The 18,671-nt window shown below is 45.5% G+C and overlaps 1 protein-coding gene across 3 annotated transcripts in view; it reads left to right on the top strand.

The window, feature by feature from the left end:
* The window catches only part of LOC129811307 (chondroitin sulfate N-acetylgalactosaminyltransferase 1-like), a 49,418-nt gene that overhangs the window by 12,463 nt on the left and 18,284 nt on the right, over window positions 1–18,671 (top strand). For 2 of the 3 annotated variants that reach the window (XM_055862530.1, XM_055862511.1), the window contains exons 2-4: window positions 6,513–7,881; window positions 15,033–15,249; window positions 17,568–17,669. In XM_055862530.1, coding sequence (XP_055718505.1) covers window positions 7,146–7,881; window positions 15,033–15,249; window positions 17,568–17,669 — 1,055 coding nt within the window. In that variant the 5' untranslated portion in view covers window positions 6,513–7,145. Of the gene's footprint in view, window positions 1–930; window positions 1,096–6,512; window positions 7,882–15,032; window positions 15,250–17,567; window positions 17,670–18,671 lie in introns of all 3 variants that reach the window. The other variant, XM_055862521.1, reaches the window with a different exon arrangement.

Raw genomic sequence — 18,671 nt, 5'->3', positions numbered from 1 at the left:
TTGATTTGACTAGCTAACACACTAACTACATTTACAAACACACATGGGTACGTGTGTCCATCGTGCACAGCACACACAGGTATGGAAACATAGGCCTACAGACAAGCAGTCTTTTTCTGTCTCTGTCCATACAGTTGTCATGACGTTGGCCTGTGGGTGAGGTTTATGACCCCCCCCCATAAATACCTTTCTCCCTTTCCTTCCTCTCTCTTGACTCTACAGAAGGACTCTTGAAAAGCCTTTGTTATTAAACATATAGAGTTTGGGAACATCAAAAGGTGGGGGGAAAGGAACCATATTTCGGTAATCCAACCAGTTGAAAATATGCGTTGGTACTTAATGAATATGATGCCAGATCAGTTGGCGTCTGAGACATTCTTACTAATGATAGGATGACAAACTGTATCTTGGAAAGTCTACACATTATAGTTATCAGATTCACATGGAATTGTTGTGCAATTTAAATGTTTAAATATGAAGCTATTTGTGAAAATATGAAATGTAATTTTAGCTTCTAAATGAGAGATTTGGGTTTTCATAAGGTTAAAGCTCTGCTCACTCAGTGACCCGCTCATGTGAAGAGACATTGGTTATAAACTATGAAACACGCCCTTCTCTCCCCTCCTGTATAAAGCCCTTGACGAAAATGTAACTTTCTGTTCCGAGGACGTTAAAAGTCCTACGTTAAAAGGGCTCAGATAATAAGCGGTTCCAAGGACGTGTGGACTTGAGGTCCCCACGTTGAAAGGACAAAGACCACCTACAGAACTAAGCCAACCTTAGAGAACCTAACGAAATTAGCATCGAATTCCAATGTGAAGGTGACGACCTACATGTCGGAAGGATGAATTTCGACTATACCAGCCAGAATATAGCATGAGCATTTAGCATGGCAACTTGGTATGAACTTTGAACTCTTTTTCACTAAAGAAGTGCTACCCCCTCCGCCCGCTAAACGTGGGCTAGGAGAGGACGGACAGAGTATCCATTCTACCAAGCTCCAGTTCACCACTAGACAGTCTTCAGAGGACCAGAGATCCATAAAGGACAAACCGGCCTTCCATCGACGACCAATCTACCGAAGCGCAGCTCAGAGTAAATATTTATTGCATTCTTATTTTTCAAATGGGCGGTAATTTAGAATGCATAAGATACTGTATTTACGATAGCATAGCTTCTCCCTTTGTTACTCAGTCTTCCCGCTCTTTCACTCAAACCCAACCACCTTTCCTTTGTGTAACCAGCCGTCATGTCGGCTCCATCCACCAGGGACGTTTTCTTTATGACATAATTTGTAATCAATGTATGATCCATTCGGTGTGTATATAATTCTGTGTGATTAGTTAGGTATTTAGTAAATAAATAATTAAACCAAATTTTGTATTGCTGATTCAACTTGTTTGCCAGGGTTCGTGAATATAACCAAGAATTTACAACTTTCAGATGAGACTAAACAAGGTGACGATTAAATATGGACTGCTATCAATGTAAAAGATTACTAGGTCTTTAAGAGTTTATTCGGAAGATAACAGCTCTATAAACATTATTTTGTGGTGCCCCGACTTTCTAGTTAATTATCTACCTGATTAGCTTAATCAGGTAATATTGATTACAGAGAAATTCTTTTATAGAATAGCATGTCATATCCCTTAATCCGGCATAGCCAAAGACACGACACAGTCTTAATCTGATTAAGGAAATGTGCTTGTGAATGAGAAAGTGTTATGCTGATGAAGGAGGACCCAAAAGCGACGAAATAGAAACAGAGTCTTTATTCCAGTCTTAGACAAAAAACGATACTCCTGATATATCTAAGGTAAAAACAAAACAGGAAAACTGAAATCCTCTCGTCAGTAGAGATGAACGACTGGAGACGCGACCACTAGACACCTGCTCACACGCAGCATCTGATGAAGGCAAAAACACGATAGGGCGGAACAAGGACACAGAACAGCAAACATCAAACAAGAATCCGACAAAGACAGAAGCAGAAAACAGAGGGAGAAATAGGGACTCAAATCAGAGGGCAAAATAGGGGACAGGTGTGAAAGAGTAAATGAGGTCGTTAGGAGAAAGAGAAACAGCTGGGAGCAGGAACGGAACGATAGAGAGAGAGAGCGGGGGAGGGAGAGAGGGAGGAGGAGAGAGAGGAATAGAAAGAGGGAAAGAACCTAATAAGACCAGCAGAGGGAAGCACAGGGACAAGACATGAAGATCAAAGACAAAACATGACAGTACCCCCCCACTCACCAAGCGCCTCCTGGCGCACTCGAGGAGGAACCCTGGCGGCGACGAAGGAAATCATCAATCAACGAACGGTCCAGCACGTCCCGAGATGGAACCCAACTCCTCTCCTCAGGACCGAAACCCTCCCCATCCACTAAGTACTGTTGACCACGTCCCTGAGAACGCATGTCCATGATCCTCCGTTCCTTGTAAATAGGTGCGCCCTCGACAAGGACGGGAGGGGGGGAGGGAAGACGAACGGGGGCGCGAAGAAAAGGCTTGACACAAGAGACATGGAAGACAGGGTGGACGCGACGAAGATGTCGCGGAAGAAGCAGTCGCACAGCGACTGGATTAACGACCTGAGAGACACGAAACGGACCAATGAACCGCGGAGTCAACTTGCGAGAAGCTGTCGTAAAGGAAAGGTTACGAGTGGAAAGCCACACTCTCTGACCGCGACAATACCTAGGACTCTTAATCCTACGTTTATTGGCGGCTCTCACAGTCCTCCCCGCAGACGAAGGCAGACCGGTACTAAAGTCTAAGGCGATCTGAGACCATGGTCGAGAAGGAATGGGAAGCGGTCTAAGACGACCGGCATGAGGAGAGTTACCTGACTTAGTCTGCGCGCAGTCCGGACAAGCAGCCACGAAACGGCGCGTGTCCCGCTCCTGAGTAGGCCACCAAAACCGCTGGCGAATAGAAGCAAGCGTACCCCGAACGCCGGGGTGACCAGCTAACTTGGCAGAATGAGCCCACTGAAGAACAGCCAGACGAATAGAGACAGGAACGAACAGAAGGTTACTAGGACAAGCGCGCGGCGACGCAGTGTGAGTGAGTGCTTGCTTTACCTGTCTCTCAATTCCCCAGACAGTCAACCCGACAACACGCCCTTCAGGGAGAATCCCCTCGGGTTCCGATGGCGACAATCGATGAGAAAAGTAAGCGCAGGGATGGACCTTATCGTCAGACTGGAAGCGCTGGGACAGAATGGCTCCCACGCCCACCTCTGAAGCGTCAACCTCGACAATGAATTGTTTAGTGACGTCAGGAGTAACAAGGATAGGGGCGGATGTAACACGCTTCTTGAGGAGATCAAAAGCTCCCTGGGCGGAACCAGACCACTTAAAGCAAGACTTGACAGAAGTCAGAGCTGTGAGAGGAGCAGCCACTTGACCGAAATTACGAATGAAACGCCGATAGAAATTAGCGAAACCGAGAAAGCGCTGTAACTCGACACGTGACTTAGGAACAGGCCAATCGCTGACATCCTGGACCTTAGCGGGATCCATCTGAATGCCTTCAGCAGACAGATAATCATCGAGAGCCTTACGTTCGGAAGCCGACAGAGAGAATAATCTACCCCGAGGAGAAGTGGTCCCCGGATGGAGATCAATACAACAATCATACGACCGGTGAGGAGGAAGAGAGTTGGCTCTGGACCGACTGAAGACCGTGCGCAGATCATGATGTTCCTCCGGCACTCCTGTCACATCACCAGGCTCCTCCTGAGTAGAGGGGACAGAAGAAACAGGAGGAATAGCAGACATTAAACACTTCACATGACAAGAAACGTTCCAGGATAGGATAGAATTACTAGACCAATTAATAGAAGGATTATGACATACTAGCCAGGGATGACCCAAAACAACAGGTGTAACAGGTGAACAAAAAATCAAAAAAGAAATGGTCTCACTGTGGTTACCAGATACTGTGAGGGTTAAAGGTAGTGTCTCATATCTGATACTGGGGAGAGAACTACCATCTAAGGCGAACATGGGTGTGATCCTCCCTAACTCTCTGAGAGGAATGTCATGTTTCCGAGCCCATGCTTCGTCCATAAAACAACCCTCAGCCCCAGAGTCTATCAAGGCACTGCAGGAAGCAGCCGACCCGGTCCAGCGTAGATGGACCGACAAGGTAGTACAGGAACTTGATGGAGAGACCTGAGTAGTAGCGCTCACCAGTAGCCCTCCGCTTACTGATGATCTCTGACCTTTAACTGGACATGACATGACAAAATGTCCAGCAGAACCGCAATAGAAGCAAAGGCGGTTGGTGATTCTCCGTTCCCTCTCCTTAGTCGAGATGTGAACACCTCCCAGCTGCATGGGCTCAGTCTCTGAGCCGATGGAAGGAGATGGTCGAGATGCGGAGAAGGGAAGCCCCGCTGACGCGAGCTCTCTTCCCCGAGCTCGGTGACGAAGATCTACCCGTCGTTCTATGCGGATGGCGAGTGCAATCAACGAGTCCACGCTGGAAGGAACCTCCCGGGAGAGAATCTCATCCTTAACCTCAGCGTGGAGTCCCTCCAGAAAACGAGCGAGCAACGCCGGCTCGTTCCAGTCACTGGATGCAGCAAGAGTACGAAACTCTATAGAGTAATCCGTTATGGATCGATCACCTTGACATAGGGAAGCCAGACCCCTGGAAGCCTCCTTCCCAAAAACTGAACGATCAAAGACCCGTATCATCTCCTCCTTAAAGTTCTGATAAACGTCAGAACACTCAGCCCTTGCCTCCCAGATAGCTGTGCCCCACTCCCGAGCCCGCCCAGTAAGGAGTGATATGACGTAAGCGATCCGAGCTCTCTCTCCAGAGTATGTGTTGGGCTGGAGAGAGAACACAATATCACACTGGGTGAGAAAGGAGCGACACTCAGTGGGCTGTCCAGAGTAGCATGGTGGATTATTAACCCTGGGTTCCGGAGACTCGGAAGACCAGGAAGTAGCTTGTGGTACGAGACGAAGACTCTGAAACTGTCCTGAGAGATCGGAAACCTGAGCGGCCAGGGTCTCAACGGCCTGACGAGCAGCAGACAATTCCTGCTCGTGTCTGCCGAGCATTGCTCCCTGGAACTTGACGGTAGTGTAGAGAGAATCCGTAGTCGCTGGGTCCATTCTTGGTCGGATTCTTCTGTTATGCTGATGAAGGAGGACCCAAAAGCGACGAAATAGAAACAGAGTCTTTATTCCAGTCTTAGACAAAAAACGATACTCCTGATATATCTAAGGTAAAAACAAAACAGGAAAACTGAAATCCTCTCGTCAGTAGAGATGAACGACTGGAGACGCGACCACTAGACACCTGCTCACACGCAGCATCTGATGAAGGCAAAAACACGATAGGGCGGAACAAGGACACAGAACAGCAAACATCAAACAAGAATCCGACAAAGACAGAAGCAGAAAACAGAGGGAGAAATAGGGACTCAAATCAGAGGGCAAAATAGGGGACAGGTGTGAAAGAGTAAATGAGGTCGTTAGGAGAAAGAGAAACAGCTGGGAGCAGGAACGGAACGATAGAGAGAGAGAGCGGGGGAGGGAGAGAGGGAGGAGGAGAGAGAGGAATAGAAAGAGGGAAAGAACCTAATAAGACCAGCAGAGGGAAGCACAGGGACAAGACATGAAGATCAAAGACAAAACATGACAGAAAGGGGGAGAAAAGAAAGGTAGGAGAGAGGAGAGTTTGTGTAGGTGAGTAAATGCCCTATTTTCTTGCTTTTCTTGTTTTGTGTTTATACTTCCACCGATCCTAATATTCCACAGTACGAGGACAGGACAGACAGAATAGCCCCCATAGTGTCACACTGTCACCACTGACAACAATGGCCGTGTTCGAGAGGATCAAAACCACAATGTATCATGGGTAAATTGTGACTGGCTGACTGATCTACAAATAATAATGAGTCGTTATTTATGATGGAAGGTGATTTGTAGATCAGTCAGTCGGCAGTCGCCTGCAGTCGTTTTAATGCTCTCGAACACGGCCATTGTTATTCAGCAGTTAAAGGGACTGGGAAATGCTCTGCTTGGCATGGTCGCCAGGTAGAAACCCACACTTTTAGCTCATATTAAAATAAACATTTGAAAATTGTGTGGCGTGTTTTCTAATCTGAGTTTGATATTAAAACTATTTTCTGTCCCTATATTCTCATGCAATAGACTTCAGGTTTTAGCCCCCCTCAAGCCCTCGAGGGTTCGGAAAATGTTTACCCTCTGTGCAAATAAGACCTCAAAGATTTATACCACAACAGGATAGAGAGATTTACCACAAAGTGAAGCTCTTCAGGCTATCTCATATACCAAGGCATATATGTCTAGATGAAAGAGATTGAGGAAATGTATAATGATCGTGATGATGATATCATACACTCAAAAACCTTAACTGTACATTAACACCAACTGAGTTATAACTCTCTCTTTCTCCTTTTCTCTCTCTCTTTCCCTTCTACTGCCCTCCCCTCTCTCTCTCTTTCCCTCCTGCTCTCTCTCTCTCTCTAGAAGGTGACTCATGGATGAAGTACACATCTAGAAAGAACTGCCAGTGAACATAGTTGTGAATTCACCTTCTTCTAGAGAATGTGGTTTCCCCTCTCTGCAGTTTACTCAATTTCCGACCATGACAAAAAATGTGTCATTATCTCTAAACATGAGACCAGTGGAACATAGGACAAGTCAAAGAGAGACAGACATTCTCTCGGGGGTCTGTAATGGAACCTCAGCATCAGGCAGGAAGGAAAGAACAAGGTGAACAGAGAAAGTACTGGGACCACGTGTGATGTGACTCACTGATGAATAGCGTCTGCTACCAATGACTGGATCAGAAATAGAAAGGTTCTGGACCTCGTTGAGCCTTCCTGGGCCTCATCCAGGGGAGAAGGCGGCGTGGCCAATGGGCCTCAACCTTGACCACAGACATACGGATGAAGAACCCAGACATTGGTGTAAGCAATGTACAATGAGTTAAATAATGAGCCAAGTTATCATTCAGGCTGATCTTCTCTGGTTAGTCAGACATTAATAACAATCACACAGACAATTCCATTCTAGTGGACGGTGAGACTGTATTCACTGCTGGAGGGTAAGGTGTGTCCAGTTGTGTGTGTTTCCCTGGATCCTCTGGGTGATAGCGGGATGCTGCGGAGGGGTCTGCTGGCCTGGGTGTCCCGTGTGGGCGTTCTGCTGGTCCTAGTGTGCTGCTCTCTGTCCCTCCTCTACGTCATGACCTGCAGCCCCCACTCCGAGGACAACCTGGTGAGCCACGCCCTGCCACGCCCCGGGATGGGGATCGGGGTAGGAGGGGCAGCAGGGGGCACGAGGGCGGCTCAGAGCGGACCCACTGGGCGGAATGGATACCAAGCCATGCTTGCAGAGCGCGAGGAGCAACACAAGCTCCACATCACTAGTTTAAAGAAACAGATCGCCCAGCTGAAGGAGGCGCTACAGGAGCGCAGCGAGCAGCTGAAAGGAGTTCAAGACTCCATGGAGCGGGGGACAGGGGGAGGCCGGGGTGGCCAGTCCCCAGGAGGAGGTATCCTCGGGGAGGGAGGACAAGGGCCAGGGGCCGACAGGAGCCACGCTGACCTTCAGGAGTTCCTCCACAGTCAGCTGGGCCGGGCGGAGGTCCACCAGGGGACTAGACTACCCAGTGAGTACGCCATGGTGCCCTTCGAGAGCTTCACCCTGCAGAGGGTGTACCAGCTGGAGATGGGCCTGACAAGGCACCCTGAGGAGAAGCCTGTGAGGAAGGACCGGAGGGATGAGCTGAGTGAAGCACTAGAGACAGCCCTGCAGAGTCTCAACACCCCCCGCAACGGAGCAGACAAGGGCCACACCACCAAGGTCTACTCAGCATCAGATTTCATAGAAGGTGAGTCATTAAGCTCAATACCAGAGCCAAACATACAGTATGTATACAGCTATACATAAATGTATGGCATATCTACAATATATACAGTGCATTCAGAAAGTATTCAGACCCCTTAACATTATAGCCTTATTCGAATACTTATTCAATAACCTGTAATGACAAAAACAGGTTTTTAGACATTTTTGCTAATTTATTACAAATAAAAACTGAAATATCACATTTACGTAAGTATTCAGACCCTTTACTCAGAGATGTTAAATTGGATTCAAGTCCAGGCTTTGGATGGGACACTCAAGGACACTGAAAAACATCTACACAGCATGATGCTGCCACCACCATGCTTCACCGTAGTGATGGTGCCAGATCTCCTCCAGACATGACTCTTGGCATTCAGGCCAAAGAGTTCAATCTTGGTTTCATAAGACCAGAGAATATTATTTCTCATGATCTGAGAGTCTTTAGGTGCCTTTTGACAAACTCCAAGCGGCTGTCATGTGCCTTTTACTGAGGAGTGGCTTCCGTCTGGCCACTCTACCATAAAGGCCTGATTGGTGTGCTGTAGAGATGGTTGTCCTTCTGGATGGTTCTCCCATCTCCACAGAGGAACTCTGGAGCTCTGTCAGAGTGACCATTGGGTTCTTGGTCACCTCCCTGACCACGGCCCTTCTCCTCTGATTGCTCAGTTTGGTCGGGCCACCAGCTCTAGTAAGAGTCTTGGTGGTTCCAAACTTCTTCCATTTACGAATGATGGAGGCCACTGTGTTCTTGGCGACCTTCAATGCTGCAGAAATGTTTTGGTACACTTCCCCAGATCTGTGCCTTGACACAATACTGTCTCGGAGCTCTACGTACAATTCCTTGAGCTCATGGCTTGGTTTTTACTCTGACATGCACTGTCAACGGTGGGACCTTACATAGACAGGTGTGTGCCTTTCCACATCATGTCCAATTAATTGAATTTACCACAGGTGGACTCCAAACAAGTTGTAGAAACATCTCAAGGATGATCAATGGATACATGATGCACCTGAGCTCAATTTCGGGTGTCATAGCGAAGGGTCTGAAAAGTTATGTAAATAAGGTATTTCTGTTTTTAATTTGTATACAATTTTGAAAAAATTCTAAAATCCTGAATTCGCTTTGTCATTATGGGGTATTGTGTGTAGATTGATGAGGGAAAATATTTGTTTAATCTGTTTTAGAATATGGCTGTAAGGTAACAACATGTGGAAAAAGGGAAGGGCTCTGAATACTCTCTGAATGCACTGTATACAGTTGAAGTTGGAAGTTTACATACACTTAGGTTGGAATCATTAAAACTCGTTTTTCAACCACTCCACAAATTTCTTGTTGACAAACTATTGTTTTGGCAAGTCGGTTAGGACATCTACTTTGTGCATGACACAAGTCATTTTTCCAACAATTGTTTACAGACAGATAATTTCACTTATAACTCACTGTATCACAATTCCAGTGGGTCAGAAGTTTACATACACTAAGTTGACTGTGCCTTTACACAGCTTGGTAAATTCCAGAAAATTATATCACGGCTTTACAAGCTTCTGATACTCTAATTGGCATTATTTTAGTCAATTGGAGGTGTACCTGTGGATGTATTTCAAGGCCTACCTTCAAACTCAGTGCCTCTTTGTTTGACATCACGGTTAAATCAAAATAAATCAGCCAAGACCTCAGAAAAAAAATTGTAGACCTGCACAAGTCTGGTTCATCCTTGGGAGCAATTTCCAAACACCTGAAGGTACCACGCAATCTGTACAAAATATAGTATGCAAGTATAAACACCATGGGACCACGCAGCTGTCATACCGCTCAGGAAGGAGACGCGTTCTGTCTCCTAGAGATGAACGTACTTTGGTGCGAAAAGTGCAAATCAATCTCAGAACAACAGCAAACGACCTTGTGAAGATGCTGGAGGAAACAGGTACAAAATTATCTATATTCACAGTAAAAAGAGTCCTATATCGACATTACTTGAAAGGCCGCTCAGCAAGGAAGAAGCCACTGCTCCAAAACCACCATAAAAAAGTCAGACTACGGTTTGCAACTGCACCTGGGGACAAAGATTGTACTTTTTGGAGAAATGTCCTCTGGTCTGATGAAACAAAAATAGAACTGTTTGGCCATAATGACCATCGTTATGTTTGGAGGAAAAAGGGGGATGCTTGCAAGCCGAAAAACACCATCCCAACTGTGAAGCAGGGGGGTGGCAGCATCATGTTGTTGGGGTGCTTTGCTGCAGGAGGGACTGGTGCACTTCACAAAATAGATAGCATCATGAGGAGGGGAAATTATGTGGATGTATTGAAGCAACATCTCAAGACATCAGTCAGGAAGTTAAAAAAATTTTTTTTTATTTTATTTTTATTCAACCTTTATTTAACCAGGTAGGCAAATTGAGAACACGTTCTCATTTACAATTGCGACCTGGCCAAGATAAAGCAAAGCAGTTCGACACATACAACAACACATAGTTTCACATGGAGTAAAAACAAACATATAGTCAGTAATACAGTGAAAAAAAATAAGTCTATATACAATGTGAGCAAGTGAGGTGAGATAAGGGAGGTGAAGGCAAACAGATATATGTATAAATAAATAAAATATAAAAAGGCCATGGAGGCGAAGTGAGTACAACACAGCAAGTAAAATAAAAACTAAAAAAAAACACTGGAATGGTTGGTTTGCATTGGAAGAAAGTGCAAAGTAGAGACAGAAATAATGGGGTGCAAAGGAGCAAAATAAATTAATTAATAAATACAGTAGGTAAAGAGTTAGTTGTTTGGGCTAAATTGTAGATGGGTTATGTACAGGTGCAGTAATCTATGAGCTGCTCTGACAGCTGGTGCTTAAAGCTAGTGAGGGAGATAGGTGTTTCCAGTTTCAGAGATTTTTGGGTCAGAATGGACAATGACCCCAAGCATACTTACAAAGTTGTGGCAAAATGGCTTAATGACAACAAAGTCAAGCTATTGGAGTGGGCATCACAAAGCCCTGACCTCAACCCTATAGAACATTTGTGGGCAGAACTGAAAATGTGTGTGCAAGCAAGGATGCCTACAAACCTGACTCAGTTACACCAGCTTTGTCAGGAGGAATGGGTCAAAATTCACCCAACTTATTGTGGGAAGCTTGTGGAAGGCTACCCAAAACATTTGACCCAAGTTAAACAATTTAAAGGCAATGCTACCAAGTACTAATTGAGTGTATGTAAACTTCTGACCCACTGGGAATGTGATGAAAGAAAACAAATCTGAAATAAATCATTCTCTCTACTATTATTCTGACATTTCACATTCTTAAAATAAAGTGGTGATCCTAACTGACCTAAGGCAGGGAACTTTTACTCTGATTAAATGTCAGGAATTGTGAAAAACTGAGTTTAAATGAATTTGGCTGAGGTGTATGTAAACTTCCAACTTCAATTGTACATGGCTTTGCTCCACACTACTTACAATGCATGTCATATCTTCATGGTTGAACTATTGGATATTGACATGGTTTTAATAAAAATGGAATCAAGTTGAACTATAGAAAACAAACAGCACAACAACGCCTAATTTCCAACACGTTTCAAACAGGGAAACTGTTATTTCCAGGATTTTGTTGTTTGATGGCCATAATGACGAATGCTGAGAATCAGAGCAAAACAATAGAGGATCCTGCTGCTGGGTGCTGAAGAGCCAAAGCTAGGATATCCGGCTAGTCTAGCATGATCTGCAGTAGGAACGGAGCACAGCTGCTTTCCATTCAGTGTGTAGCATCTCTACAAGCTCAGAGAGGGGGGCTGTTTCCTTCCACAAGCTCAGAGAGAGGAGCTGTTTCCTTTTAAAGGTCAACATCTTTACTTGGGCCACTTCTGACTAATACCTACGTGTACCTGGGAGAGGGACACGGGCATCCTGAAACACGGGCATCCTGAAAATATAGTGAAAACATCATTTCAGCCAGGAGTGTTTACGTACCTCTTCCTTGAAAGACCTGTTTAGGTATCTGCTATTTAACACTCCAATAGGAAATATGCTTCCAGCCTGTAGATAACCAATTTGCTAATTATCCACAAACTAGTCTGTTGTTGGCTGTGTGTGCAGCAAGTAGCAAACAACCATTGTTCAACAACAAATATGAAAGCAGCCGTGTAGGCTAGTTAATGAACTGTGTAGGCTAGTTAATGAACTGTGTAGGCTAGTTAATGAACTGTGTAGGCTAGTTAATGAACTGTGTAGGCTAGTTAATGAACTGTGTAGGCTAGTTAATGAAACGTGCAGGCTAGTTAATGAAACGTGTAGGCTAGTTAATGAACTGTGTAGGCTAGTTCATGAACTGTGTAGCCTAGTTAATGAAACGTGCAGGCTAGTTAATGAAACGTGCAGGCTAGTTAATGAAACGTGTAGGCTAGTTAATGAACTGTGTAGGCTAGTTCATGAACTGTGAAGGCTAGTTAATGAACCGTGTATGCTAGTTAATGAACCGGTTAGGCTAGTTAATGAACCGTATAGGCTAGTTAATGAACCGTGTTATATCTACAGACGTTTGTTGTTTCTCTAAAATATGTGATCGTGACACACGACGCTGCATGATTTACAACTGCCCCGTTGACGGGACCCCGCTCCCTAAGAAGTTTTAATGAACCATGTAGGCTAGTTAATGAACTGGCAACTGTCTTTAGCTTAGCAGTTCTCCTTCGCCTGTCCTTTTAACTTAATTGTACCAGTGGACAAGTACCTTTTCATTTACTCAGACAACTTGAAGCTTGTTGAGATGCTGACGATTATAAAGGGAGCATTATGAGCCCTGCCAATCCTCAGTTAGCGAGCCGTGACTGAACACAAATAGTGAATGCTGCCCATTGGCTGTGCTGAATGGAGTTTTTCAAGAGCTGCTATGGGTGGATTTGCTCAGCTGTCATACAGAAAGAATGAGACAGGGGTAACGAGACAACAGGAGTGAGAGAGAGAGAGAGAGAGCGAGATTAAGATAGGGAAATGAAAGACAGAGAGGATGAGAGTGAAAGAGAGAACAGCACAGGGAATGAGAGTGAGAAAAACCAGACGGTTTGGGTGGAAAAAGAGTGGTATGCTGTGTGAGTGACAAACATGTTCATGTGGTACAGTACATGGAGCTAGGCTGTGGAGCCACATCCTGCCATGTCCCCAGAGTGAAGAGACATGGAGCTAGGCTGTGGAGCCACATCCTGCCATGTCCCCAGAGTGAAGAGACATGGAGCTAGGCTGTGGAGCCACATCCTGCCATGTCCCCAGAGTGAAGAGACATGGAGCTAGGCTGTGGAGCCACATCCTGCCATGTCCCCAGAGTGAAGAGACATGGAGCTAGGCTGTGGAGCCACATCCTGCCATGTCCCCAGAGTGAAGAGAAATGGAGCTAGGCTGTGGAGCCACATCCTGCCATGTCCCCAGAGTGAAGAGACATGGAGCTAGGCTGTGGAGCCACATCCTGCCATGTCCCCAGAGTGAAGAGAAATGGAGCTAGGCTGTGGAGCCACATCCTGCCATGTCCCCAGAGTGAAGAAATATGGAGCTAGGCTGTGGAGCCACATCCTGCCATGTCCCCAGAGTGAAGAGACATGGAGCTAGGCTGTGGAGCCACATCCTGCCATGTCCCCAGAGTGAAGAGACATGGAGCTAGGCTGTGGAGCCACATCCTGCCATGTCCCCAGAGTGAAGAGACATGGAGCTAGGCAGCGGAGCCACATCCTGCCATGTCCCCAGAGTGAAGAGACATGGAGCTAGGCTGCGGAGCCACATCCTGCCATGTCCCCAGAGTGAAGAGACATGGAGCTAGGCTGTGATTTCAAATATCCTGAGTTTATTCTTAAATGAAAAGTAGAATGTTTGAAATGTGAGCAAAGTACATAATTCTTTCTTAGATCATTTTCTTTTCATGATGTTGAATCTCACACTGCAGTTCTCTAGTCCAGTAATGTCCATTGAGACTCGTCTTTGGAACATTTGATTTTGACTTCAGAAAACAAGAGGTTTTGACTGACAGTTTACAGCTGTGAAATGGAGACAACAGGGACAACAGAGTGTACTGTATTGTTGTTAAGTTATATGTCTGGGTACGTCTAAATTCTCTGAGAAGGTATAATCCAGTGTCAGTATGATCTCTATGCGTGACCGGTCTCCTTCAGCTGTCATAATGGCAGAAGGCCCAGGGCACTAGCCAGGAGCAGAGAGGAGAAGCAAGTGATGCTGTCCCCTACCTGACAATCCCTTTCTGTACCTCTGAAATGACCTGTCTGTCCTCTCTCATTTGGCCTGAAGTGCCCTGTCTGTCGTTTTCTCCCACGGCCACAGAGCCAATGCTATCCTTCTCTGTCAGAAAATGCTTACAAATCCAGGCAGCACAGTGGGGAAACGATTCTCCATTTGACAGATTGTTGACAGTGCACATGCAGTAGCGACGGACAGTCTGGCTGAGTTTGAGTGTGTTTGTGTACAAAGCAAGAAGATGATCCCCAATGGACTACTGGATATATATCACCATTATAACATTATAATTACAAACAAATAACACATAGGCAAATAAACTGAACTGCACTTCAAATGTGTGTACATGTATGTGTATATACACTGAGTATACAAAACATTAAGAACGTGTCTTTCCATGACACAGACTGACCAGGTGAATCCAGGTGAAAGCAATGATCCCTTATTGATGTCACTTGTTAAATCCACTTCAATCATTGTAGATGAAGGGGAGGAGACAGGTTAAAGAAGGATTTTTAAGCCTTGAGACAATTGAGACATGGATTGTGTATGTGTACCATTCATAGGGGGAATGGGCAAGACAAAAGATGTACGTTTCTTTGAACGTGGTATGGTAGTAGGTGCCAGGCGCAACATTGCTGGGTTTTTCACACACATAATGGTCCACCACCCAAAGGGCATCCAGCCATCTTGACACAACTGTCGGAAGCATTGGAGTCAACATGGGCCAGCATCCCTGTGGAACGCTTTTGACACCTTGTAGAGTCCGTTCCCAGACGAATTGAGGCTGTTGTGAGTGCAAAAGGGGGGGTGCAATTCAATATTTGGAAGACGCCTTTCATGTGTATGTGTGTGACACATGCCTGCACGCTATGGGTAAACACACTCGTCTCCCTTCCCCAGGTATCACTCGGACGGAGAAGGACAAAGGCACTGTGTATGAGCTCACCTTCAAAGGTGACCAGAGCCGTGAGTTCAGGAAGCTGGTTCTGTTCCGTCCCTTTGGGCCGCTGATGAAGGTGAAGAACGAGAGGGTGGACACGGCTAATGTCCGCATCAATATCATAGTGCCCCTCTCCCAACGAGCCGACAAGTTCAGACACTTTATGCACAACTTCAGGTACAGTGGGAGCCACTCAGTTATTCATGCATGTTATTGGCTCATTCTCTCCTTCCTTGTAACTCTTCCCCCGGGATGTTGTTGTGTTCTCAGTTAACCTTACTGAAGAATAAGGGTCAAACAAGGGTTCATTAAAAAAGATCATGTTCCATGTCCACTTGTATTATCTGTGATAATTGTATGCCATAACCAACAGAATGAGAACCAGAATATACTGTAGTTAACCATGTTTGACATGCCCAGTTTGTCACAGCAGCAAGGATTCAAACCAAAGGAAATAATTGCTGCGTTTGTACTCTGATAGTGACAGCATGTCTCTCTCTCTGCTAGAGACGTCGATGGACTCTTTAATTCCTGTGATTTGTTACACTCCTGCACAGCTGCTTATCAAGGCTTTGAGTTTTTTTTGTGGCAAATCCTGCTTAGTAGCAGTCTTAAAACCAACACATAAAACTGATATACTGCAGTGGTGCTGTTCCTGCTGTGCAAAGTCTCCCTGAGTCGCTGAGCAAACGCTTTGGTCTCATCCATATTAATGTAGATGGAGGAGGAGGTGTGTGGAGGTGCGGCGGGGTGTTTGTGTGTGCAGTTTTTTTCAGGAAGAGATGAGAGGAATGTTAGGAGGACTGACGTTCTTTCAGAAGCCGTGTGACACATTTACTGAGCACAGCGAATACAGGAATGACACGTACATAGATAAGTGTACGTTTACTGTATGCACATACAGACAAGCACACACACACACACACACACACACACACACACACACACACACACACACACACACACACACACACACACACACATATATTATGTATGACAGGCAAGTAATCAAAGCATCAATAGCTAAACTTCCCAGCCATATATTCTTAATAACTATTCATTTCAATATCCAGGCCAGGAGGCAACAGACACTAAACACAACACTTTATTCCAACAAACCCTGCATCTACTAACCTTCTTCTGTTTAAATGGCAAAGGAAGGCCAATCATCTAAGATGACAACGGTAGGTTTACATTATTCATATCTGTCCAATATTGTCTGCTGCAAATGTGATCAGATTAAACCTGGAGGGAGCGATAATGGAGACTAGGGACCTACATGTAGTTTAACTAGTAATTTAATTACATTTTGCTGTAGCTTGGTGGTAGTTGAACTACATTAAAATCTAGGTAGTGTTTGTATTAGTTAATTACATACTATAGCCATGTGGTGGGGTAGCTAACTACTGGAACTACACACTGCTTTTTTTTGCAAATATATCTCGAAACTTCATTTTTGTGTTTAATAGGCTAAATTACACATTATGTTAACATCTGACTTCAGAGTGATCTGTTCTTGCAATTTGTAGTCTATGATATTTCCGATTTAGATATGGTAATTTTTCACGAAGTAATTTGGATGTAACTTTAGTTAAGTGCACTATATGTTTCTTAAAGGTAGCTTTAGTGTCGCTCCAGTCTGAAGCAATTGTTTGCCTGGTAAACTATATTTTCAGAGTAGCGTCCCCAACACTGTTCGAGACACTGAATGAGGATTAGTCTTCCTAATGTGTATAGTGAGAGGAAGAGGTGAGATGAGGAGAAGGGGAGGTGAGGTGAGGCAGAGAGGTGAGGAGGAGAAGGAGAGGTGAGGAGGAGGAGAGGAAGAGGTGAGGAGGAGCGGTGAGGAAGAGAGGGGTGAGGAAGATGAGAAGAAGAGAGGTGAGGAGGAAGAGAGGAGGAGCGGTGAGGAGGAGGAGAGGAGAGGATGAGGAGAGAAGCAATGAGGAGATGGAGAGGAGAGGAGGAGAGGTGAGCAGGAGTAGAGGAAAGGAGCTGCCCACCTGCTCCTCTGCATAAGCGTTGTACATTTGGCATGTCTCTATTAGAACGTCTGGTGCTAGAGTTCTGGAATGTCACACCAGGGCTGGAGATGGATCCCTCCTCGGGGATTCTGTCTGTTACCAAGTCCTCACAGTGTGCCTCTTTAGCAACATAACATATGTACATAGCAAATGTACATTATACATAACATAAAGTACATGTACCTGATCTTGCTGTGACCCCTTTTGAACTGACCTCTGTTATCAATACAGAATATGTTTTCTTTCAAATACTTTGAACATTTGGTTTCAGGCTACCTTCAGTGCCAAGTGGGCAGGGTTTGCACTTTGGGGATTATTCCATCGGTTCAGTCAGGCAGGCTTCATCAAACGCAGCTAAAGTCTCTGAAAGAAAACCAATGATATCAACCGTGTTACCCCCTGGGTTGTGTGTTGAGTCCTCTGCTTTGTGTGATTAATTATTTCTTCATCTGTGTTTGTTTGTTGTTGCAGAGAGGTGTGTGTGCGGCAGGACGGGCGTGTCCACCTAACTGTGGTGTACTTTGGGAAGGACCAAATGAATGAAGTCAGGAGCACGCTGGAGAATACATCTAGGTGGGTGGACACACACACGCACACACGCACACTCTCTCTCTCTCTCTCTCTCTAATGTAGGAGTGTGGCCACATAGAAGCACTCTGTGACCTCTGCCAGTGTTGGATTTTACAGGTCAAGGCTGATAGTGGCCGCGGTGAAATTAGTGTCACATTGACGTCTTGCCTGCATAGAAGATTACAGGTCCAGGGTCAGTTTGAGATGGTGTTGTGGGTGAGATTAGTTCACATGGTACTCTGGTACTGTGCTGATTGTCTAGCAGGTTTCCATGGAGACAGGGGCAGGGGTAGAAAGCAGGAGAGAGAGAGAGAGAGAGAGAGAGAGAGAGAGAGAGGGAGAGGGAGAGAGAGAGGGAGAGGGAGAGGGAGAGGGAGAGGGAGAGGGACAGACAGACAGACAGACAGACAGACAGACAGACAGACACAGACCTCCCTCCCTCCCTCCCTCCCTCCCTCCCTCATGCTGGGCTTTGAGCTGGTTTCAGATGTCACGCCACCGCTTTCTCTCTCTGGCTCTCTCTCATCTTTCACTCAAAGGCACCTCATTCTCAACAGCTCTGCTGTCTCTGGGAATGGCCTTGGCGGTTTGTCTGTGATGGTTTGAATAGCGAGAAAGAGAGAAATACAAGACAGTATCCTTGTACATTCAGTGACCTCCTCTAATAACCTGTCTCACTGTGCATGGGGTTGAAGCTGCAGCATTGGGAAGGAACTGTGTTAGGCCTTGGAGAATTTGTTCACTTTGTTCCCAGCAAATACCTTAGACACAGCATATGCCTAGCAAGACATGTTTAGACATCTGTTCTCTAAACAGTCCCTTGTTCTTTCTAGCTTTTTGTACCACAATTACATTTCTAGTGATTATGCTAATAGTCCTGATCAGTCCCAGAGTTGAGCTCACTTCACATCAGACCAGGTTAAGAATAGTGTTTGATATTATTGATTGAGCTGCGTACATGTGTCCGGCATTCCAGGCATGCTCAATCAAACGCTCAAAGTAATT

Source organism: Salvelinus fontinalis, chromosome 2 (assembly GCF_029448725.1).
Source record: "Salvelinus fontinalis isolate EN_2023a chromosome 2, ASM2944872v1, whole genome shotgun sequence".
Classification (NCBI taxonomy): Eukaryota; Metazoa; Chordata; class Actinopteri; order Salmoniformes; family Salmonidae; genus Salvelinus; species Salvelinus fontinalis.
Note: the sequence above shows the minus strand (reverse complement) of the source record. Positions and strands in the feature narration are given on the sequence as shown.